Raw genomic sequence first — 25714 nt, forward strand, 5'->3', positions numbered from 1 at the left:
CTATATATAAGGGTTGGTTATATTCCGCACATTTCTCTATCACCTGATTGATAGTGTGAATATGATCTATTGTTGAGTAGCCTTTACAGAATCCTGCCTGGTCCTTTGCTTGACAGAAGTCTAAGGTGTTCCCGATTCTATTTGCAATTACCTTTAGTAAATAGTTTGTAGGCAACGGACAGTAAGCTGATCGGTCTATAATTTTTCAAGTCTTTGGCGTCCCCTTTTTTATGGATTAGGATTATGTTGGCGTTCTTCCAAGATTCTGGTACGCTCGAGGTCATGAGGCATTACGTATACAGGGTGGCCAGTTTCTCTACCACTGACCACCATCCTTCAACAAATCTGCTGTTACCTGATCCTCCCCAGCTGCCTTCCCCCTTTCCATATCTCCCAAGGCTTTCTTTACTTCTTCCGGCATTACCTTTGGGATTTCGAATTCCTCTAGACTATTTTCTCTTCCATTGTCGTCGTGGGTGCCACTGGTACTGTATAAATCTCTATAGAACTCCTCAGCCACTTGAACTATCTCATCCATATTAGTAATGATATTGCCGGCTTTGTCTCTTAACGCATACATCTGATGATCGCAACAGAGGCGCCCGAAACATCATTTTTCTCTTTGTCGGCACTCTCTTGCAGGGCGGTGGAAGTTGATTTCTATATTGACTGGCGCTGCTCTTAGCTCCTCACCACCGCTCACGAGGTATTCTCGCTCTCTGCGGCAACGCGCTTATGCGAGAGGGTGCCTCAGACCTCTGTCCAAGGCAGCCGCACGCAGAGAAGATGTCATGTGTGCACCAACACAACTCATCGCTCCAAGAGGAGAAAAGACACGCATTTTAGATGTGCAGACTGCGATAAGGCACTGTGCGAAGACCCGTGTTTAAAGGAGTACCACACTCTGAAATACTATTGAACATTTTGCAGTTCTGAGTGATGCCGACACCAAAATACTGTTCCTAATTTTTTTTTGCTATTTATTCCCGACTTTATACATTTTGTACATTCAAGATCCATAATAACGCCATTTGACCACCTGGAAAAGCTTTTACAAAATAATTTGACCCTCAAAGGGTTAATCAGCTGGATCTTGAAACATATAGTACAAAAATTAAAAAAAAAAAAAGTTGTTCCGAGAAGATTCTGCCCTTAATTTTGACCACCTGGCACAAGAGGCATTTCTGTTTTATATGGGTAAAACTACAAAGTGGCTACTATAATGCCCAATGCAGGTATCTATGCCGCTGGTGCCGCCGCCGCCGCTCGAAACAGATTTCTGCGGTGCGGCGGTAGTATAATAAGATTCATCTGCAGGCTCCAGTTCCAAAAATTAAGCTACTGCAGTCGAACCCCACTACAATGAATGCCTCTTCAACGAAATTTCCGGTCTAATCAATGATTCTCAGTTCCCCATCAGTGGTCTATAGAAGTCAATGCATATATATTCTCATCCCAACGAACACTTTTTCTTGTGCTGTTCTGCTTCAACGAAATTTGATGAAGCAATTTCAGGCTCAAAAATTTAATCTGCCTTCCAGAAAACACTTTTGAACACTTTGGCGCATTTTGGCACATAAAAATATTTATACAAGGTTTAAATCGCGTTGGCACCACCAGAAACTGCTACTGGTGACAGAGCACGGCGGCCGCCATTGTAGGATGGTAACAGCGATGAGCCTGGCCTTTCTTTGCGGTTGGCATGAAAATGTCGGTGTGCAGCTAGTGTTAGCATAGGTGTTAACGAAACTGCACAGTTCATGTTGTGGACGTGTGGCCCTGCTTGGTTCACTCAGAGAAGCCTTTCTGTGTTTTAGCGTGCTTTTTTACATATTGCCACCATGCAAAAAGCGATAGTTTTTATCCTTAGAGAATAAAGCTTGCATCCTGGGCAAAGTCTCAGGTGGACAGAAGAAAGGTGATGCTGCCAAAAAATTTGGAATTACCCCCAGCTTGCTGTCCACCATCCTCACGTTTAAAGAAGCAATAGAGAAAGCACTTGCATTGGGCACATCAGTGAAGTGGAAGAAGCCGACACCTTCAGTGCACGAAGAGCTCGAAAAGGCTACGTACACGTGGCTTGTGGAGATGAGGGCACAAAAGATACCAATCAGTGGAACCGCCATACAGCAGAAGGCCCTAAAAATTACACTTGCCTGCTAGGAATCAACGGCTTTAAGGCAAACACAGCTGGCTCAGCAGATTGAAAGCCCGCCCTGACGCTGTCAGCAAGGCGGTTTGTGGTGAGCCGTCATCGGCAAACATGGGCAGTGCATCTGCCTGGATGCCAACAAATGTGTCATCGTTGAAGGATTATGCCACATGCGAAATCTACAACACTGATCAAACAGGCCTTTTTTTTGTTTCTTTTTTACAAGATGCTGCGATCAAAAAACCCTCAAGAAAGGTCAGAGTTGCCACAGTGGCATACACAGTAATACGCATGCGACTCTGCAAATGTGTGTAATGCAGACGGATACGACAAGTGGCCACCACTAGTTATCGGGAAGAGTGGAAGGCCCCATTGCTTCAAGGAGCCTTCCCATAAAATACGTGGCCAACAGCTGATCTTGAATGACGCGGGCTATTTTCTCGGAATAAGTTGTTGCATTCAACAGCCACATGAGGCAGCAGGGCCAGCGGGTGTGCTTGTTGCTGGACAACTGCTCCGCTCATCATACCTCAGATGTGCAACTAACAAATGTGGAGCTCAAGTACTGTCCGCCCAACTGCACTTCTATAATCCAGCCACTTGACCAAGGCATAAGAAGAAGCCTGAGGTGCACCTATCACCAGGAAGTGATGTAGCATCTCCTACTGAGCACGGAGACCGGTCAAGACACAAAGTTGGACCTCTACACGGCACTGCAGATGATGACTGCTGCATGGGTTGCAACCAGACATCCAGTCATCAACCGACCCTGCTGAGGATCCTGCCCAACTGCACTGAAGCAGTGCATCCGCTGGCAGAGGCAACTGCGTCCTGGGTGGCTTTTCCATATGGCGAAAATCTGCCATCCGCTGTCGAGCTGGAAGATTTCATTGACACTGACATTGGTGTGATCGCCCATGAGGAACTGAGTGATGAGGACATAAAAAGCAGCCGTTACGAGGGGCAGTCAGACGAAGACTAAGTGCCAGACCTGCAGCCTCCACCGGCCACAGCACGCGTACTGGATGCCCATAATCAAGTCGCCGTGCAACTAATTGCTGAATATGAAAATTGCATCATGATGCTCCTGGGAAGTAAGAGGAAGCAGTCGAGACTGCTTGGGTTTTGGAAATAAGTTTCTGTGGTCTGCCAGTTCAGATTAGCCAGACTTGTAAATTTCACAACGAAATCTTTGCATCAAGAAAATTTTTTTTGCGCACCATGAATTTCATTGAAGCGGGACTCGACTATATGAGCATTGGAATAATATTCCCTGAAGAATAGAGCTCCCTGCAGACCACAGCAAAATGTCACCCCCATCAATGGGTATACCCACTCACCTTGCATAGCAAAAGAACTAAATTGCAAAATTCCTTGAATGATAGTTGACAAGAGTAAGGGCAAGACTGGATTTCATTTGCTTAGTGGACACACATGCTTTGTTTTGGGGTAAAACTTTAAAAAATTATTTTTACATTGACCCAGAAGAACTGCATTACCTTACAGTTTACCAAGCCACCATTAGTGCAGTAGTGTGCACATAAAAATGGCTGTGGCTTAGCTAAGGTTAAGCCCAGGATGCGAAGCATACTAGCCTTTATTTTAGTTGTTGAACCACTGTTTAGCCTGGTGAACTGCTGTTGCTTGGCTATATTTGGTTCGGCTAGACGAAGAAACAACTCGTGCAGGTGAGCGCACGAGCTGAGACCCGGCTATGTAGCTATGCGGCCGCAAGCGAGCGCACAAATTGAGCCTCCGCTTTTGCAGCTGTTATGACGCCATATGGTAGCTACGCGGCCGCGCGCGGCGCAGCAAGGAAGAGCGTGGTTGTGCGGCTAGTATGCTTCGCATAAAAAGATCAGTGCTGTAAGCAGAGAGCAAACCACTGGAATCCTGGAAAGACACTTCACTACCATACATAAACGCTCACGCACCTGCACCAGGCATCGCTTGCAAATGCCACCTTTGACGAGAGATTTAGCTACCCAACGAGCAGCATAGGCAGCAGATCGGTCCACTTTTGTGGGATCTTTGCCAGAGAAAGCGCCTCCACCGTGGGCACCCCAGCCTCCGTAGGTGTCCACAATGATTTTACGACCTGTTAGACCAGCATCTCCCTGTGCATTCACAAGACAAAAAGAAATGGCACACACAAGATAAACCATTTTGCATCCTGTAGCTAGGCAATGTGCAACAGTTGCAAGGGCAATTTATTCTAAAATGCATTGCATATCTATGGAGTCACCAGAACTGCAACATGCTTAGAAATTCGTCTCTCCAATTAAACAACAATCCAATCCAATCCAAGAAGTCTCTCCAATTGTGCACATTAGTAGAGCAATGTTTAGATTAGCGTGAATAACACAAGGACACGAGCAAAACAATCACAAACACATGTTTACGGTATGCATATGAAATCTGAGGCTGGGATCCATGAAAGTCCCAGTGCTAACACCTGAAACAAAAAATGCACAAGAAAAGAAAGACAAGAAAAGTGTGTGGAGCCTTCTTGTTACGAGGTGTGTTCCTTTCTACCACAGTATAAAAATACTGTTAAATGAACATGCACACATCAGATGCATCGTGTCCACTTGATTATTGGCGAGGGTGCATTGCAAAGACCCAAGAAAGAATATGTATGCACGCTAACACAGAAGACTATTTAATTTCGCTTTTTAGTCAATTCGATCCAGACCGAAGGTCCCAGCCAGCGCCTATGCATTTCCACGAGTCTAAGGTTTCATTATTTCGGTCCTAAAATTGACCTTTACCGGATAATTCGAACTTGACCAGTCAGCATGAACACACCTGGCCCCTATGGTGACCTGAACAGCGACCCATTTAGTGGCAGCATGTCCTGATAGAGCTTAGAGTACAGTGAACGCGTTGAACACATGTCATCGCCCACCGGAAACTCATACTTTCAGCCTGCCCCAGCAAAATTTTCAAGCAATAACGGTAGTCTAATTATGGTATTGACCCGATTCTAACATGCATTTTTTTTCCCGAAGAAAATTGGGCTGAGAACTGCGTGGGCAGTGCAATTGGATGCGAAACTAAAACTGCGTTGTGGCGTTCAATGCTTCGTCCCCTAACACAACGAAACTGCAGCAAAGCTGACTAAAACTTGCAGCAAAGCTGTCTTTGGGAAACCAGCTGTGCCATTATGCAACATATATTAAACCCTTAACCATTTTTCTTTTTCTTGCTAAAGAAAATCGAGTGTGCGTTGGGTTTCTACTTTGTTAAGGAGCTTTAATGTCATTTCTAAGTTACTTTCATACTCTGGACTCGTAGAAAGTGGACACACATTTGATACAGGAGCGTGTTAGAATCGGGCCAATAGTGTGTGTTATGCACTTTTTCCACATCTTGTTTAATTCAATCCAATGCACATGTAAATATGTGCAAAAAATTTGTTCATTCTCATTAAATTTTGTGCCGTTTCTTTTTTGCATTTTTTCCCAAACACAAATTTTTGGCTCCATGCAATATTAAGGCCTCAATATCTCAACACCTAGAGCAGTTAGAACTGAAATTCTTTACGCAGAATGAAGTCTAATGTGTACTCTATGAAAGATAGCAAGCATATTTCTTACCTTTCATTTCAGAAATTAATTATTTTGCTACATTCTGTGCCACATGGTTGCCACACATTGTGGGCTTACATTCAATGGGCTGTAAAGTATCTATTAATGGCCACATCAAAAAAGTGTTTGCTATACAGTCACAGACTGTTTATTCGGACCTCATGGGGACTGCTGAAATGTCCGAATAAACAGGTGTCCGAAAAAACAGATTATGAAAAAAAAAATGAAATCCTTTATTTCCACGCACTTATTTGGGCTCGGCAGTAGGCTTGAAGAAATCGTGAAAGCGCTGTTGCACGCTGTTCCGTTTATGCGCAATCAGATAAGCCTGAATCTCGGAGAGGGTTGCACGGTCACTGCTTGTGCACGCTCCGCATGCGACGGCAGCGTAGCACATGGTACGTCATCTTCCGACTCGGAGTCATTGTCCGGCGGTGCAGCAGAAACCTAACGAATAATCTTGTCGTTGAGTTCTGCGCATGTCAGTACAGCAGTGTCAGCACTCGTGAAACTGTCAAATGAGACAGTGTCCAGAATCGCAATGCAACCACTGCGCAGGTCTCGGCAGAACATTTTCCGCATCAGTAGGGAGCATATCAGAAGGCGACAAATCTTAGGCCTCCCGGCACCCGCTTGCCGGCATTCCCCAGCGCAGTCTGTGCGGGCACTGTCGGCGCCATTAAGCTAGAACCATATGGCGCGTTTTTCGCTCGCGAAAAATGCGGTGTGCGGCAAACACCCGCATTGCCACTGTTAAGAATGGCGAGCTGCAAGGCAAGATTGCCACCCAGTTACGACAGGGCGACACGACGCGCATCTCCCCCTCACCGTCGCTGCAGCTAGGAGGCATTCGAAGAAGCGGCCTTTGTACCGAAAACCGCCTCCTTCCTCCAGCCCCATCGACATTGTGACGGAACGAGTTCGGTGTGCGAACAATGGTTCCGGAGTTCCCCAACGCGGACCTGATCTGACACGCATGGACAAGCTGCCGCGGGAAAGCCGTATTTTGGTGCTTCTCATGCCTCGGAGTGAGGCAAGACAATGAGCTACCCACGATTGGCACCGATACTTCCCGGAACGGCACCCCTCCAACGCCGTCATTTGGGCATCGGAATGTGTGTGCCTTTGTGTACGTAAACTGTTCTGCGGAGCGGCAGCAAGTTGGTGATGAGTGAACGAACAGTCGCCGCCTCGTATGGCCGGCGGACCGAGTGTATAAAAACTGTTGTTGTGCGAATGCTGGACACACTTCTCTTGAGCAGTCATGTTAGACGGATTCACTTCTCTCCTGCAGTCATGTTGGACTGATACTCTTTTTCTCAAGCAGTCATGTTAGACTGATTTAATTTCTGTAAATAAACCCATATTCCTCGTTCTCGATGAGAAGCAGTTCTTCACTTCATCGATGTCCTCAGCGTAAATAAGTTGGACGACGGCATGGGCCAGCTACCTTAGAATTCATGTCGTACTCCAATCTTGGCAAAGGACCACAAACGATGGGATTGAGCCCCCAATCCTGACACCGCCGACGCGCGAGCACCCGTACGAAAAAAAGGAGCGGCGCTCTCGCGCCGCGTTTTCCGGGTTGCCAGACGACATAACTCAACGACATGCATTGTCTCTGTTACCGGATATATAATATGCCCTTAAAGGGACACTAAAGGGTACTATTAAGTCAATGTGGACTGTTGAAATACCATCCCAGAAACCTCGAAACGCTTGTTTCGTGCCAAGGAGAGACTTATTTTAAGAGAAAATGCGTTCTGAAGCGTCCGCGTACCTCTAGCGCAGTTCAAATCGCCCGCCCTCCGATCGAGGAGTACTGACATCATGGTTTCATAGTGACGTTGCACCGTTGGCGAGTAAAACGGTGTCTGCAGACAGCGCTACGGCTTTTCCGCGCAAAACGCAAACGCGCGGCCAGTAGCAGAGCCAAGACAGAGCCGACAGCAGAGCGAAAGTGGGAGTATGGTGGCTAGCGGAAGGAGAAATGCGCGACCATGGGGCTCTTGCATTGTCCAGGGGGCGCTGCGAGAAAGGTGCTAAAAAGCGCCCCCTGTCCTAAAATGGGTCGTACCAAGCTCGGTCGTCTGCTTCGGAAAGCACGTTTACAAAATGGACCCGCCACTTTCGTTTGTGTTGTAGCACGGCCTGCTGCGTATATTGGGCGCCGAAGATTTTTTTCAGGAGTGGCACGCTGCGTAAAGGCAAGAAATTATGCAGTGCCGAATACGTGTATGCCATTCAAGAATTATGCGGCGAAGTTTTAGCACGGTGTCAATCGCAAGTGAAGCGAGTTGCGTACTAAGTGGAATTACAGGTAAGGTTTGCACGCTAGCTACTAAATTCAGGCGCACAAACGCGAGGAAATGCGTGCTATAAATGAATCCCCAGCAGCGATAAGCAGACATCATGTGTACGGAACTGCTAGAGCGCACGATCGTATGTGCGGTGACGGCAGCGGTCTTTTGACATGCCGCCATGCAATCTGATGACATGCAATCTTTGTCGACTGCATGCCGCTAAACTGATGCAATGGATATGAGCTTGCACGTACGTGCGAATCACGTTGTAGCGCGAGCTTGTGCGCTGCTCGCTTGATGTAGCTTTTAATGACAGCGCTCGAACATCGATGTGCTGCAATCAATACTGCCTTGCTGCGCTGCCTCAACATCGCTCATCCTTGAGATCAAGGATGAGCGCATTTAACTCTCTTAACCTGTGCTGCTCGTAGTGTAGTGAATTGTCATCGAATGAGCCCGACCATTTGTGCTCATTTGCACACACTTCACCACTTCGCATCGGTCAAAATGTTAACTGTCGCTGTGGCCGGGTCTCGAATCGTGAATTACCGTATTTACTCGCATAATGATTGCAGTCGCGTAATGATCGCACCCCTAAAATTTGTCGTCAAAATTCGATTTTTTTTATTTCCCGCGTAATGATCGCACCCCGAACTTGCCGCAGCGATATGTCGTGTGCTAAGTCTAGCGAATAATGATCGCGCTTACCACCTGTCGAATGCTACGCGAACGACTCTTCAAGACAAGCCAAGCGGCCTGCACGCACTAAACATTCTTAAGTAGATGCCTCATTTCATTACTTTCATCACTTTCCGCACTTCCATGACAAAATGAGGTACAACCAAACTTGCCTTTATTATGGGTTGGCTTTATAATGGCTGATGTCAACAAAAATAAAGGCGCATTTCGATTCTTTTCATCTGCTTTTGCACTCGTGAGCACGCAACAAATCGCGCGCGGCAATGATAGTAGCCACGTTTACTCTGATACGTTAAAAGTGTACCCTATTCATACGCCGACGCTTGTAACACAGCTAAGATATTCGCCCACCCTTAGCGGAAAGTAGCGAAGACAGATGCCGCAGTTTCCGCGGCATGCCCGTCATGTGTTTCTGTCACTAGCAGCTAAGCGCGCCCACCTATTTCTGTCCCCTCAAAGTGGACATGGCTATGTTATTGCCGCAAACTTGCCGATATTAACGATATTATTCATCACTAATACGGAAGAAACTGTTTCAATGCACGTAATGTACTCACGAGAAGAAAAAAAAAAATCGCGTTCGGCTCGCTCCGCTAGCCGCCATTTTTGTTTTGGTGTCCCGCACCCGCAATCTCGCACCCCGCAGCAAATGCGGACGAAAAAAAATTTTTTTTTTCCCCGGGAAATTTAACCCGCGTAATGATCGCACCCCTGAATTTCCTTCAATTTTTCTGACAAAAAAAGTGCGATCATTATGCGAGTAAATACGGTACCAGCCATGCCTGCTGCTATGTCAGTCTGCTGTCGGGACTGTAGCTGCAAAAGACCAAAATTTCGAATGCAGACAATCAAGCAAGCTTCAAGACAGGCGAAGTAGTCAGCATGGCACGAAGTTTCGCTTACTCAGCGCGACGAACTGCAGCTATGCAGCGCGCCCGACGCTCCACTTCGTGAGGCCTTGAAGGAAAACGGTAGAATCTGATGTTGGGGGGGATTCAGGCCTTCTTCTTCATGGCAGCCCACGACGCAGAAGTAATGACGGTGACGCCTTTTCGAGGCTGGGCTAGGTCTCTCCGGATCGGCATCACCAATTCCTTCTGCTCCCAGCATTATGTCTCACGGCACACGGAGAGTCCGTTTTCGTCTGCGGCGAGCTCGCAGCGTGGTCTATGAGAAGTGACGAGCCTTTTCGCACTCGCAACAGGGCCTAGAAACGTGCTTCGCCACAGCCAGGGCTCAATACGACCCAAGCTGGTACGACCCAGATGTCGTTTCCCGCACCGCCACCAGGCGCCGCTACTATACCTCAAACTCCAGCACAAGACGCTCATAAGCTGGTACTTCATTCTATGACGCAAACTTCGACGCTCGCCACAGTGGACCCTGACACCGACAGATTGGCTCGCGATGGTGGGCTCAACTTCAGCGATTTGAGCACTGACGAGCGCGACCTGCTGCTGAGGGCTCGCGCTGCCGGCGTCGTTGCGTACTACGACGGCGGCCTTGACACCGGCTTTGCGGAGCGGCAAAACAACGAGGGCTTCCCACGACATCACATGGACGTGGCATTCTCGCTGCTTGTTCCAAATGAAAGTTTCGCGAGCCAGCAGAACCCTCACAGCACGACGTGATAACCAAACTACTGAAACTCCAAAGCGTGCGCGGCGCAGAGTCGAGCGAAAACAAAACCTTTCGAACACCCATATTACTGAAGGGTAACGTAAAAATGTTATTTTTTCTTAGAATCGAATAGACGTAGAAGTAGCATTTTCTTCCGTCTTATATTCAAATGAAATTATATTTTTAATACGAGTAGTTGAGTATTAGTAACACAAATTATGAGGAGTGCTTTCGTCATCGGGCTAGTACCGGAATGTCGCTGGAGGGTCTCAAATCGTGTCATGCATTTACCTCAATTTCTCGGCTACTAAAGCACTGTTCGCGATTATATTGAGGCTTTAGACGTTCTAGAACATTGCTCTACTACTTTAACTTGAGTTTCTGGTAACCTTTAGTGTCCCTTTAAACTTACAGAACACTACAACAAAAATTTTCTTAGTGTAATTTGACAGCGACATTTTTTTCCGAAGTGTATTTATGAAGCTTAATTTCAAGCAGCAATATTGTGTGCGAAACTGCGACTATGTACCTTCCGCATGCTGAGAGGCCGCTGCTTGTTTACAACTTTACATATAAAAAGGAGTCTCAGCCGCTTACTAACGAGTGGAAGAGGCGATTGCTGCTATTAAGGGGGATGCTGATACTGAAGCAAGAAAAAACGCGGGTCAGGAGGTATATGTGGGTGCGGCCTGCATGGTTGAGAAGAGAGCGAGTACCATACATTGGTAAATATTATTAGCAAATTGTCTTGCCAGCATCGGCGATGAGACGCGACGCTTCTCCACTTTGTCCATTTTAGGTGAAAACGTTTCGTGAACCAACATGATGCGCGAACGAAATCACTTTAGCACGTATTTTCTCTGACGCGCGCGCCAGTTCTGCAAAAAAATGCTCCAGGAGGTTCCGTCGAGATGCGCAGAGAGCAGGGCCATCTGGTGGCCAAAAAAAAACCCAAAATGCCACATGACGTACTTGAACTCTGATTGGTGGACGCGCCGCGCGACGCATTTTTTTCTACTCCGAGCGGCGGCACGATTTCGTGACGGATCATGCTGGGCACGCATCAAAATGACGCGCGCGTCCCACCATCCGCGCGTCAATCGCGCCTGAAATCGCGCCATGCGGTTCCGCCTTTAGACATTTGATGCCTTGCATCACCGAAACCTCGACACAGCACACAAAGCAAACACCACCGTGCCGACACCTGTCGCACAAACGAAAAACATGGCCTGCTCGCAGCGTCGTGCGCGAAGAAACAGATCAACTGCTGGATTGTCTTGACAAGGCTTACTAAGCTGAAACCAGAACTGCTGTAGAGCCACTCTATCGAACCAGGCAGAAACAATGATGATGAGCAGGGATTTCCAGTAGCGCCACTTCGTGGAGCAGCAAGGAGGCTCCGTTCAAAACAAAAATGGCGTTCAGCAAGTCGAACCATGCACTGGTCAGAGTCGGTGCATGGTGCTCTCGATCTTGTTGGCTCGAGGAGTGTCCCAAAAATCATACGAGAGGTTGCAAGGTGTCCGAACTTTCGGCAGTTGTTATACATTATGATCTACGGGGAGAATGGCGGTGCCACGAAGCTGACCGAATAATCGGGCATGTCCGCAATTTTTGGAGTCCGGAAAATCGGTCGGCGACTGTACCTCAATCCTTACTCCTTATGCTATCTAACCATGCCTTACAAATATTTTTATTGTGCCATTTATTTTTAATTGAGGCCGCAAACAAAGGGAATTAAATGTTAATTACCTTAAGAAATAATTGAGCTACACCAAAACGAAGTACATATTTAAAAATAAAGAAGATTATTTGTACAGCAGTGTCCCCCCTTAATTCGAACCTGACGGGAGCAACGAGATCGCTCAAATTATCCAGTGGCTCAAATTAAACAATTTACTCTTCTAACACTCCTCCGAATCAAACATGCACCCATTTTCTGTGTGTCAGTAACTAACATAGAAACGACATTGAAGCCTGTAATAAAAAAAAGGGGGGGGGGATATAATGCGCACACAATTATTTGTCAAGAAAAATGGGCAAGGTTGATCTGTGTTGCACAATGGCAGCCAGTTTCTTAAAGTAAGCTTCACTGCAATTTTTTTCAAAGTTACTGTTTTAAAAGCATATCATATTGACCGCAAATAAAGCTGTTTATGTGTTCTCTCCCTCTGTCCCCATCTTTATTTGCGGTCAATATGATATGCAGTAAATACCAACTAGGCCAAAATGAAGTTCTTCTGTTTTTAAAGTTTGCCCCATTACAGCCATGTTATGCATTAAAGCACACACAGTTTTGGTTTCATATTCAATTGCACCACACAGGAAATTTTTGGCACAGATTCGAATTGAGAAAGACTAATCGGACATTGTGAGCTATACTTTTTGCTTGAAAATCTTCCTAGGGCAGGCCGAAAATACGAGTTTCCGACAGGATATGTTGGGTTTAAAGGACAGCATTCGCTGTTCTCTAAATTCTGCCAAGCTTGCTGCTACTATAGGGGTCACTACTGGGGCACCATAAGAATCATGCACATGCATGCCGACTGGTCAAGTCTAAATTATCTGGTGAAGGCCGATGTTTAGGATTGAAAAAATGAAAGTTTGGGCCCACAGAAATGTATGGGCGCCGGCCGGGACCTTCGGTCAGAATCAAATTAACCAAAACATCAAATCAACGAAGTCTACTGCACTTCAGTTCAGTGGAATAACTAGTGCTTGCCAATGTATTTTCTACACATTTACAGACATCAACAGAATAAATACAAAAAACGTGTCAATACAGTCAACAACCTATTTTAGGAAATGCCTGATAATTCACATGCCTGATAATTCAAACACCTTCGCCTTGTTTTAAATTTTGGATGGTGAAACCCTGAGCTGTCTTATTTCTCTGACTTTTTCTTGGGACCTCATTCCCATATTAATTAAAGCTACCACTGCTGCCATTTTGATAACCTTGCAGCCTTCAACTGGCGTTCTCACATGCCAACCCACAGGCAGCAGTAGGAGTGGTAAGGCCTACCTGCTTCAACGTTCACCATCAAGCTACCTGCTGTTCGGTGCGGTGTTTTTCATTTATGGGATTTGCCATTCTGGGCACTTGCACTGACTCTACCCATGTCATTATCGCCAACATCAGCACCTGCCACTTTAACGGTCGTGCTGGTGCAACTCCGAGATCCTGGCATGTTCTGCAGCTCCGGTGAAATGTGAAAAGCACAGCAACAGTCCAAGGTGTTGCATAAAAAATGCAACAATGCAAGGGGGCCACTGTCACAGGACAATGCCTGTTGCAGTATGAGCAAGGAGACTGCCTAATAATTGCAGTGGCTGGCCTTTAATGCTTTTGAGGGCAGTTAAAGACATGCATTTAGACTGCCGATATTTCAGATGCCTTCACAGTTCCTAGGAAGTTCGAAAAATCAGATGCTTACCGACTTTATTGTGAAATTTGGGAAGGAAAAACCTCAAATGTGCCTCTTTTGTCATGATGGGACGAGGAAAGCATCAGCTATTAAATATGACATATCCGATCAATTGTCTTTCAAATGCACTGTGTCATTTGTAGTATTAACTGCGATGTCAGACTCGAGTGTTGATTCAGTGTAAATGAAGCCTACAGATGACACAAAACATCCGAATTCCATATGCCAGCTACATGAAAGTTCCCCGCATGAGAAGCGCTGTCTGCATAGGCCAGAAGGCATGCCTCTGCTATGCTATATACAGTGCAGTCCACTCATAACAATATCGAGAAGAACGAAAAATCCGATCGTCATAACCAATCATCGCTATATCTGGACTGCTGTAAAAAAATGAAAAAGCTGCCAAACATACTTCTGTAGCTCCGAAACCAAATCTGCCACTTACGATAAAAAAGTGACGTAGAAAAAAAAGTAATACGTTTATTTGTACCTCTAAACAGTGTCAAATGTTAGGCGCACTGAAATAGTCAGAAATCTACACTTGCTTTCGCAGAAGTTTCAGGTTCACAATTGTGGTGTGTATCGCATACAGCAGCTGCGCGAACAGTGGCAGCTATAATTTAGCATGCATGAAATCAATGAGCGACTCTATCGAGGACAGTGCACTTTGCATGAACATTGGGGTCAGATTCAAAGACGGGCCACTGTCAACCTTGTCGCCTCCATCACACAATGGCGCCGTCTGTCGTGACAATGACCGCCCCATTGGAGATTCTTCGCCGAACGAGGTAGCACTATCTGCACTCAGAAACTGCTCCACCGAAGCACCACCTATTTTATCACCAGTAGCGCCATGCTAGTAGAGTTCGGCAATGTCAGCGGCAACCACCGTGTTGTTTTCACACATGGGGTTTCACCCTAGCACACAAAGCCCGCTGTTTACGCTCATCGGCACGGTCACTGCTTCTAGCCTTTATGATCGTGGTGCTCGCGGTTTTCAGTGATATCATCGACTACGCGAGTCTCAAATTTTCAAGCTTCGTCCCACTTGACACAGCTTTGCACTTTGTTGGCGCACCGACCGCTGCTTCTGCGCTCCCTGAGGAAGAGGGAGATAATAGAAAGAGCACAGGCGCAATGTGCTTCTCGCTTTTTTTTTTTCGCTATCTGGACACTCGCCGGCGACGCAGACGCGAAGCAGCTGGCACCATGTTGAGGCCCGCTGCGCCAACTTGCGATGCTCTAAATTGGCGCACTGGTGGGACACATTGCACGGTAATGGTGGCAGATACAAACTCACGTAGGAAAACTTTTCACCCCTTCTCAGTTAAGGGGAACTTATCAAAGCAAGTTCAATGCCGCCCAAAAGGCAGAATTTCGATTATTATAGTCGATATGAGGTGAATAACATATCGTTATATGTTTTTTTTCCTTATAGCCCTAATGCATAAACTGATACTCTGAAGTCAACTCATTCTTATAACCGATATAATTGTTATATGTGGTATCGTTATAAGTGCACTGCACTGTACTACACTACTGACTGTCTGCTGGCTACGCTGTGGTAGCCTCGACCTCTGCCCACGAAGATGCACACTGTAAAGTGTGCACATATGCATGGCACAGCAACAGATGTGCTGCTTTCATCTAACTTTATCATACCACCCGCCTTCCTCTTCACATCCCATCTCTGTTGTTACACCACACCTATTTTCCAGTGTGGAGTAGCAGGTCAGAGGCACTTCACTCAGGCCAAAATCGCCACTTTTTTGCACTTACCCCTTCCTCTATCTCATGAAGAATACCAGCATAAGTTATTAAAGCTCACCATGGGACCAGCCTGCACAAACTTTCCACAGGGGTTGATGTGATAAACTGTGCGACGATCCAAATATTTTGCTGGGATCACTTCCTTGACGACACGCTCCATCACTTGTTTACGAAGTTCATCAAGTGTAATGTCCTCTGAATGCTGCGTGGACACCACAACTGTGTGCACTCTAATGGGCACTGCCCTGCCATGGTCGAAATAGTACTCGCATGTCACCTGCAAAGCAAGAATGGAGGAACGTGGTTACGGAACTAGTCATACCTGCAGTGTCATAGATCCATACATAAGAGTCAGCACATACAACCAGCATGTTGTATGTCTGATGATTACTGTGCATTGCAGTATAAACGAGTTCACCATTTCATTTCGAAACAGTGTTCCAAACTAGGGAACTGACTTTACACAGAGTTGACCTACAAATGGCATCTTAGTGTTGCAGTATACATGTGGAATTGACATTGCATGGTTCAGCCAGATTTAGAAGTGCAAAGCTGGCTGGAGTTGGCTTTCACTAAATTGTCTAGCCAGAGTCAGCGGTGCCACCTTATTTGTTGAATTAGTTGCATGGTCTGCAGTGTTGGTGTGCATGTCAGGCTCGTCTAGTAATGAAAATGCCTTGACACACTCATAAATCGAACTGAATTCTGGGGTTTTACATGCCAAAGCCACAATTTGATTAATTCTGACTACCACAGTATCTTTAATGTGCACCAAATGCACAGGACACGGGTGTTTTTGCATTTCACCCCCATCGAAATATGGTCACGGCGACCGGGATTTGATCCCGTGACCATTTGCGTAGCAGCGCAACACCATCGCGGTAATTAAACAGAAGGCAGTGTTGTCTGCTGAAATGGAAAACCTCATTGGACAGAAGCTTCAGTGCTTCCGAAGACTCCAACTGGTTATGTGAAGCTGAACACTCGGGCTCTGAGGGTAAAGAATGCACCCTTACAAAACTGCTACAGCTTACTCGAGAGATGACACTAATGGCAATGGCATTAATTGCTGCATTGTCACTGGAAGCGACAATGAAGCCAACGAGGCCCAGTATTATTAAGTTGCAACAGGGGCTGAGACTTCCAACACAGCAAAAGAATGTTTTGAATGTTATGATATGAGGTCAGTTTTTTTCTTTGCCATTTCTGTCTCATAGCTTCAGTGCAATGGAGTGCTTGCACTAATGAAACTTTCACCGTGGCGGCACGTACATGCCTTAATAATTGGGGGCAGTGCGACGTCTGTAGCATGAGATTGTGCAGTACAGAACATCTGTATAGCTACTGAAGAAGCATGCGTTCTCACCACTGTTCTTCGGAATAAGCAAAGTAGCACGCATCTGCACAAGCACTTGTAGAAGCCAGTGCAGCGCCAAAATTTAGGCTCAATCCTGTTACCACAGTGGAAAGCAAAATGAACTTTTGGTGTGGAGGGAAGCTTTACACTATGCTGTTCATAGACAGTTGCTGCCACTGCATGCAACCAGTATGTATAGCTGAAGAAATAGAGATCCAAGATACTGGGTAAGGGAGGACACCGAGAGTAGAACGCACTGGTGAGCACATTGTGCCTCACTAGAGAGTTCTATTTTAGGGGACGCATGCAGCTTGCGTACACAAGAACTCGGGGTGACGATACTGTGCATGTGCACACCGCTACGTCTACTTGCGTGCTTGGGTTGTTGGGGCGGCCGAAAACATCGCTGCCTCTATGAAGTCATGTTACCCATGTGACTCTCGCGATGCACGAGAACTTGCAAGAAGCGAGACCAACGAAGACAAGCCGCCCATCCTGCCACACGGACGGAGGTCTACGATAGATCAAGGTAAAATGAAGTAAATGCGATGTATGCTGGTCACAGAGCACACCGGCACGCTGTTGCCGGAACAGCGGCGTGTCAAAATTTTCAGGAGGCTCTAAATAAACAAAACAGACCACAACGCATTATGCTGCACGAGAAGCCTAACTACAGTTCACCAAACGTATGTGTGGATTGCTTCGACTCAGATGCAGTCGTGACGTAGGCACGTAGATAATCTTATAAATCTTTTGCCTAGTGTCAACAGACATCGTTTTTATATATAGTAACTGCTTTTAATAAAAGTAGTTAATGCACTTTATTCAGATGCTTGATTTCATACTTTAAAAAATGGTAATGCTGCAACAATTAGATGGTGATGGTGCTGTAAGCGCATGCGATCTCAGTACGGCTTGCGTTTGGGGCCATTAACATGTGTTTCTGCTTGCATCCGCAAACGCACCAAAGCGCTAGGGGCCCCAACGCCTTGTGTCTCCTAAGCTAAAGCTCTCTACTATCAAGACTATTCTATGCGAATTCTTTTCCTTTTTCGCCATTGGTCCAAGCACTTCACCAGTGGTCCAAGTGCTTTTCCAAATACGCTATCACAGGGACCAGCTGGTCTCAACCGGTCTGGCCACAAGTGGTCATTGAGAAATTAAAATACCCTCCCCCCCCCCCCCTTTCTGCTTTTTTTTTCTACCATAGTGTGAAACCAATTTTTTTGAAATGCACAACAAATAATTTTTTATCTTTGAATGCAACCAGCCCAAATTTGAACAGTTGTTTATGCCGAGATTTTTAAAATTATTATTGTATGATAGAAACCAAAGGTGGTTGCCACGTGGCATCACCACTACCATGCAGGTTAATCTGGATGAAAGGTTGCAGGCAACACCGTGACCGCCTCACTGAAAGCCAAACATAAGCACTCGGCGGGACAATAGGAAAGAAGGCGAGGACATTCCGAGAGCAGATGCAGCAGAGGTCCATGCTTAACCCATGTAGAACGCACAGAAGTGCAGAGTGAAGAAATAGCAAACATGGCAGCATGAACCCAGCATTTGGTAGCAAAGTCAGTGTGGCTCAGGACCACTTCTTCAAACTGACTGATGCACACCTCTGTGGTATTGCAATGCCTCGCAACCACAACCTCCACTTTGCACAACATAATCCTGCTCAACACCCCCTATGCCAGAAACCCAGGATTTTGAACTGGTGAAATTAAAGGACAGTCAATTATTTATTGCGTGTTCAAAGAACTGAGGCCTCAGGCAATAATTATGGAGTTGAAATTGCTAAGTAAAAGAAAAAAAACGAACAGAGAGAGGGAGAAAAGAAATGCAAGACTTTTTGTTTCAGAACTTTTTTGAAGTAACTGTTCTCAATGCTATTTACTGACAGACCTTTTCCAGCTTTGATGCAAGCTCTTTTGCCAAGGTAGCTTTTACTAGCAAAGGTAAAGGGACAATAAAGAGCAAGACAAAATTCAGTAAAGTATTATTTCAGAACCATGATCATTCATCTGGAAGGAAAAGCTTCATTACTATCAAAGAACTGTGTCTTAATTTCACACCAAAATTACAGCACTGGTACACCAGTGTGAAGTTCGGGTCAATTGAGCACAGGGAAAGTTCTATGTACTTGTCACTGCAGCTTTCTGTTCAATGCAATACTTCCTCCTGGCTAAACAATTAAGTAGACTTGATCAGATGATGTCAAAACCCAAAATCGTGGAGAGCCAGTGTGGGAACTTCAAGGCAGTGTCCCCACTTGCCTTTTGTTTATCTTTTTCTGACTTGCCAAGCCTATGCTCACACTAAGTGCAACCCTTTTCCTATTTAAAAAACATAATTTACATATACATCCAAATATGTCTCTTGAGTTTCCCCCGTAACATGTTGCTCTGTTAAAAGCAACAGCTGAAGAGGGTGGAAATGACAATTTTTCAGAACCACTATCCAATGTTCAACATTTAATAAACTGCCTGCTTCAAGTATCCACATCTGGGTACAGGCAATCCAGCCACACTTACTTGTGTCTTGGAGTCGGGTCCTGCCCAAGGAAAGGTGCCATCTCGGCGAAGCTCTGCCAGCCGCTTGTTCAACTTGTGGGCAAGCACTACAGTCAGTGGCATGCACTCTTCTGTCTCATCTGTGGCATAGCCAAACATAAGACCCTGCAATAAAGGAACACCGATTAATGGGGTTTAATCTCCCAAAAGCAACTCAAGGGCTACGAGACATCCCATTTGAGGGCTCCATATAGATTTCATCTATATAGGGTTCTGTTAATGTGCACCCAATGCTCAGCAAATAAGTCTTTTTGCATTCAGCTCCCAATGCAATGAAGAAAGCAAGAAAGAAATATACACCATGTAATAAATCGGCACTAACAACAATAAAGCACTAAAATTCTCAGAAGTCAATCTATGTCACTTGAGTGACTATGTTACCCACCTGATCTCCAGCCCCAATGTCTTCTTCCTTTCTCTGCTGATGAACACCAGCTGCTATTTCAGGACTTTGTTGCTCAATAGCTACCAACACATTGCATGTTCTGTAATCAAAACCTGCAAAAGGGAACAGCGGAAACTTGCATGAACATTTTGAAGTGCAAACCGACAATTGTGATTACCAACAGAAACAAGCACGGAACCAGCAACCATTGTAGGGAAAGCTAAGTTCTTGGGAAACAAGGCAGCACCAAACTTAATTTTCTGCTAGGCTTAGCATGAACGTGACATTAATCCTCCTAGAAAATGCTCCAGGGTACTGCCACCATAACCCATTTTTCTGCTAAACATGCTTGCTAAATGGGTAGAGCAGCACAACAATGAGACAAGCATGGCACTTATTGTACAAGCCACGCAGTAACAATTAGCAGCAGTAGAGTAAAATGCACTAAGTGGAAAAGCGTTAGTTGAAAGAAGAAAAATGCATCACATGTGCATTACCTTTGGTGCTGCAGTCATAACCTATTTTTTTGACGGTTTCCCTCACAATACGCTGGTAGTCAACCACTGCATCAGACGTGATTTCTCCAAACACCATGATCATCCCTGTTTTAGTTGCCGTTTCTGGAAAGAGGAGGCTACAGTGAACAATGATGTTCAAAATCGGATATTAAAAGGAAGTGCTACAATCAATTTTCCACCATCATAGGACTTACTGCCTTCCATGTGTGATGAGCGGAAAATGAATAATTATGAACAATGAGTGAACAGAAACAAAACACTTACCACATGCTACTTTGGCGTTTGGGTCTTGTCTCAGATGGGCATCAAGTATGGCGTCACTTATCTGATCACACATTTTATCTGCAACAAAGTTGGCACTTGTAGACTTAAACCCACAGAAAAACTGAAGGAAACATTAGCACTATTTGTAACCTATTTTCCAAAAGCTTGTCAAATTATCAGCTAGTCCTTTTGTTCTATAAACTCAAAATGATGCAATGGGCACGCTGCTGCAGTATGCCCAGTTCCCACAAGATCCACACCCTGAACTGCAAACGAAAAGATAAAAACACAGCAGTACACCTGTTTTCACATAGCCACTACAACCACAGGCCTAATGCATGCTGTAAACAACAGCCATAGCCAGAAATGACTGCTGTAATGCCACTACAGCTGGAATTCACTAACTGAATTGTCCCATTCACAATTAGCATCCCTTTTACTGCTAATCTCAAATTCCTTTCAAATTTCCCTGCAGAAAGTTATCACCCCCATGGAGTTTAAAAATGCCATTACCCATGACGTACTACATGGCTACATAGCCAGAGGCAGGTATACAACAGGGAAACATGTAAGTGTAGCAGAACAGACAGCTTTCAAAGAGCACAGAAGGATGGCTGAATGATTGCTACAGTTCCCTGTCTGCTCAAGTTTTCCTTTTCTTTTTCTACATAACAGTTAGAAGCACTGGCTCAAATCTGGTCCTGGTGAACCCTACAAGGCTCCCCCAAAAATTTAATTCTGAAGAATATGCATCATGAGCAACAAAGTGCAAATCAACGAGCAAATGCAATAAAAAATATTTAAAATTGAGGCAATGGCGCAGAAAAAAAATAAAGAAAAACCCGAGGGCGTGAAGACGAAGTATACACCAACCACCATGTATTGTTTTGTTTTTTCTCGCGCTATTGCAATTGTGCTGTGCTACTTTGTGTTCATTTTCAACAAACTGTTTAACCTTTAGGAAATTGCTAAAAGTAAAAAAAGCTGCAGAGATTGACAAAAAAGAGAATTATTCAAGCATGTAATGAAGAGTTCGCCTTCACTATTCAACATGCTCAACGAGTGGTGAAAAGCGAGCGAGGGAAGCACGGGGCTTCAAATACATTTAAAGACAAGGTTCTGACTGATGTTGTAAAAGTCGCGGGGTGCTTTTTTCTTTGCTGGGTGCGACGATACATTGAATTTTTCACAAGTACTGCCACATGAGGGCACACTAACCGGCAAACCACCCGAGATTATAATAGCGCTGTATATAAAGGTACGTCGCTATTGCTTCCGTTTCGCTAACTCCTTGGCTCACGCCTACCAATTTTTCCACATGTTTTTGCGGAAGGATGTTTATTTAACTCAAAGCGGATCATTAAAAGTGTTTTCGGAAGTTACAGAGCAGCATACGAAAAGCCTGGCACGAGCGAAGATAGCTCTCCAGGAGAGCAGGTCCGGTCTCTATTACGGCTCCTACTGCTCCCCCGGGGAAATCAGTGTTGTTATTTTGAAGGTAGAGCGCCGTAAGGCGCGCGAGAGGTATAATCCGGCATGACTGACTCAGCACGAGCGCCGCTGGCGCGAGAAAGTCTCCGACCTACACCCAGCAACGAAAAAGCGCCCCGCGACTTCTACAATACCAGTCAGAACTTTGCCCATTTCAAGAGCTATTCCGATTTCGTATGACTGCATAGATATCCGCGGCATCACGAATGCAAATGCGAAATAAGTGTAAAAATGTAGTTTTATTCCGCGAATTAACACAGCCACAAATGCCCCATGCGTCATTCCTACGCTTCAGTATTTTGTAGCAGGCGCCACTAGACATCTTATCAGAAAAAGAAACAGCTAATCGCCGAAGTTAGCAATCAGGGTCTCGTTCTTGGCGCTGCGATGGCATGCGAGCAGCAGGAGCATCAACGACGCACTGGGAGAGTGAAGCTGAGTGAGTATCGTGGAGAATCGCGCGGATGACACCGGCCGAGGTTCGCGCGAAAGAACGTAGTGGAACAGCACCACGTGATTGGTAATCGAGCGCCGAAGTTTCAGCGGTGGCTAATCCCCATCATTGAACTAAATCTAATAGCACTGCTGCTTGACGTCGGCGCGTATAAAACTCGACGTACACCCACCTATTTCGGCGGCGCTCCACAGTTGCGGCGCGAAAACGCCGACAAATGCAGCATGTGTGCCCTTTCATTAAGCGCGCTAACCCTAACAGACAAACGTGTTCAAACGCGCGACTCGTCGCCGTCGCGCTAAGACGTTGTGTGTATAAGTGTCCGCGCCGATGCAGCTGTTCGAGAGGCAAAATACGCGCGGCTTTCCGCGACGATATGTAGACAGGGAGTTAACAAATTAGCGCTATTTGCAACCAAATGTGCGCGAGGCACTTTTATTTTGATTATAGGAAAGTTCGTCACCACAGTGGCCCTCTAAAGGCGTCAGCAAATATTTCGGTGTTGCAGAACGGTCACAAAACGCTTTAAGACCAACATACCATAAAAAAGAGAGAACCCACGAACGCAGGAACTCAAGAATGTATGAACCACTCACCGGTATGTCCCTCGCCGACGGATTCTGAACTAAAGAGAAACGTCTCAAGCGAATCGTCATCAAGTTCTTCATTGTCGTGTACGTCGTGCAACGCTTCTCCGTTTGTAATAACGTGGTTCCCGACATTATTATTCAATGCCATGATTACAATCTGACCCAAAATCTTTCGAGCGCACACGAACGTACTACGATACGAATAGAGGCCGACGAGATGGCTGCGCTTGGTTTTATATACTGACGCTTGAGGTCACGTGAACAGGCTCCGCCTTCCTAGAAAAGGCGCCATGTTCAACAGCTGCCGGATGGAGACTTCCTGCGTGAGTTCGTTCAAAAGACAAATTGACGTCAAACAAAGTTGTTTGCATGAAGTCAGAAATGTGCGAGTGCGTCCGCACGTGAAAGGCTCGTCCTTTCGTCATTAATTTGCCTTTCTACGCGCGACTGCTCATGCTTGGGGATTGGCAGAAACCGTTGGAGGCGATTGCGGGTGTAAATTGGGGAGGTGAGCCGCAGAACGGCGATCGACAGGAACAGTTGGTGCTTCCAATGAACACTTTGATGGTGCTCGCTGCAGATCTTCAGCAAAAATACTAAAACAAACCATATTATAAATATCAGAATTAGCTTATTTGAAGTATGCACGAACTTCTGTTTGACAATTTCACAGTCGATTCTCGGACATCTTTATGAATTTATGTCACACCTTTTGCATCTCATACTTATTCACTACCGCGCAGTGTGTTCTAGGCTAAGCAGCATTCTTCATCATTCCCTCTCACCACTACCACCACTCCTTTTGCACGCTGAACACGTGTCCTTACGTGCGTGCGCAAATCTGTATCAGTTTAATCGTGAATAATGAGTGTCTATGTGTAATGACTCTTGATGTCAAATATTGAATGAGTTCTGGGGTTTTACGAGCCAAAACCACGATTTGATTATGAGGCACGCCATAGTGGGGGTCTCCTGATTAATTTCGACCACTAGGGGATATTTAACGGGCTCCCAGTGCACAGGACACCGGCGTTTTTGCATTTCGCTCTCATCGAAATGCGGCTGGGATGTGATCCCGCGGCCTCGCGCTTAACAGCGCAACACCATAGCCGCTAAGCCACTGCGGCGGGTTAACGTAAAGCGATAACTGCTACAGATTCTAAATAAAAGTGCCTCTAGCAATGCAGTATGTCGCTACCCTACTTGAATGCTAATGCACATTAACGTCGACAGCCATCGCGATATGGGTTCTGCCGGATTTTTTTGTCACCTTCAATTATTTCTTTATCTTCGAAATGCCGTGACAATATTTCAGGCGTGTTGGTCAACTTTGGAGCTTCTTAATTTTTTTTTTATTCCTGTAGGTATCGGCCGCTTATGTCTTCCGAGCTTTCTTTGTGCAAGTTAATCGGACAACTCTAGATTGCTACATAGATAATTAAAGGCTGCACCTCTGGAGCTTGTTTGTTTTTTCCTGTTTTCTTCTACTATTTGTGTTTAATTGTTTTCAAAATTCCATGAGGTTTCGTAGTATGTCTTTTGGCGACAGGCCTCAGTCAGTAATCGAGAGCTTTGATTATGAACAGACTTACCTTACTTTTATTGCATTGACGTTAAAAGGTAAACAACTACGTTAAAAAGTTAACAATTAGGTGCCGTGCTTCTTCAATCCTGAACCTAGCGTTGGACCTGTCGGCCTGGTCACATTGAGCCACAAATGCCTCCACTCTTCGGCAGTCAATTTTCCTGACTCAGCTTCTCTCATAGATAACACACAAATCTCAACAGAAGGCAGTGATGCGTGTTCGTGAAATTTCCTTTCTCTATTGCCGTCCAGTCACGCTGCACGCTATATAGTTAACATACGTACCACTCCCTTGGATCCTCACACCAATGAGCGGCCTAAGGCAACGTTGTGGGAAGTGATACCGCCTTGACGCGTGCAGAAATGCTCCACCTAGTTAGAAACCGCAGTGAGGGATAACTAAGAGCACCATCGTCCCCGGCTTCACAGGCGAACACTTTCAAGGCTATCTCTACGGCCACTTGCACCTGGCGCTGTTAGTACGTGTCGCCTTTTCTTCCATATTCTTTCCTGCCGCATGAGCATTATCATGCTCAAAAACATAAAGTTAGTCATCATCATCATCAGCAGCAGCAGCAGCAGCCTAATTAGGTGCACTGCCGGAAAACGGTCTCCAGAGATATCCAATTCGCTATGTCATGTCTATGTACAGTTCTTAAAATGCCAACAAATTCGTTAGTATTCACAACAACCTCCATTAAAACCACTATGACTATTCGCGCTTCCTGTTATTACCGCCGAAGCCGTATTTCTCGAGGTCTCAAGCTGACGTGCGTTTCAGGGAACCTACGTCATCGCCCCCCACGAGACAGCACGCATATATGGAGTCGGTGTAGACGTAAAGCCATCTGTACTACCCTTGCAGATCTGCGAGTGGCCGGTTCTGGTGTGAACACATAAATAGAGAAACAATAAGACAAATAAAAGATCAA

At 45.6% G+C, this 25714-nt stretch overlaps 1 protein-coding gene across 1 annotated transcript in view; it reads right to left on the reverse strand.

Moving 5' to 3' along the window:
- The window catches only part of LOC135907702 (S-adenosylmethionine synthase-like), a 33704-nt gene extending 10295 nt beyond the window's left edge, over window positions 1–23409 (reverse strand). Inside the window, exons 1-7 of the mRNA XM_065439410.1 lie at window positions 23204–23409; window positions 20663–20740; window positions 20378–20500; window positions 19881–19993; window positions 19457–19600; window positions 15621–15839; window positions 4087–4269 (exon numbers count right to left, since the gene is read on the reverse strand). Of these exons, the coding sequence (XP_065295482.1) occupies window positions 4087–4269; window positions 15621–15839; window positions 19457–19600; window positions 19881–19993; window positions 20378–20500; window positions 20663–20740; window positions 23204–23345 (1002 nt within the window). The 5' untranslated portion in view covers window positions 23346–23409. The remainder of the gene's footprint in view (window positions 1–4086; window positions 4270–15620; window positions 15840–19456; window positions 19601–19880; window positions 19994–20377; window positions 20501–20662; window positions 20741–23203) is intronic.
- Between the last annotated feature and the right edge of the window lie 2305 nt (window positions 23410–25714).

The sequence above is a fragment of the Dermacentor albipictus genome, chromosome 1 (genome assembly GCF_038994185.2).
Source record: "Dermacentor albipictus isolate Rhodes 1998 colony chromosome 1, USDA_Dalb.pri_finalv2, whole genome shotgun sequence".
NCBI classification, from domain to species: Eukaryota; Metazoa; Arthropoda; class Arachnida; order Ixodida; family Ixodidae; genus Dermacentor; species Dermacentor albipictus.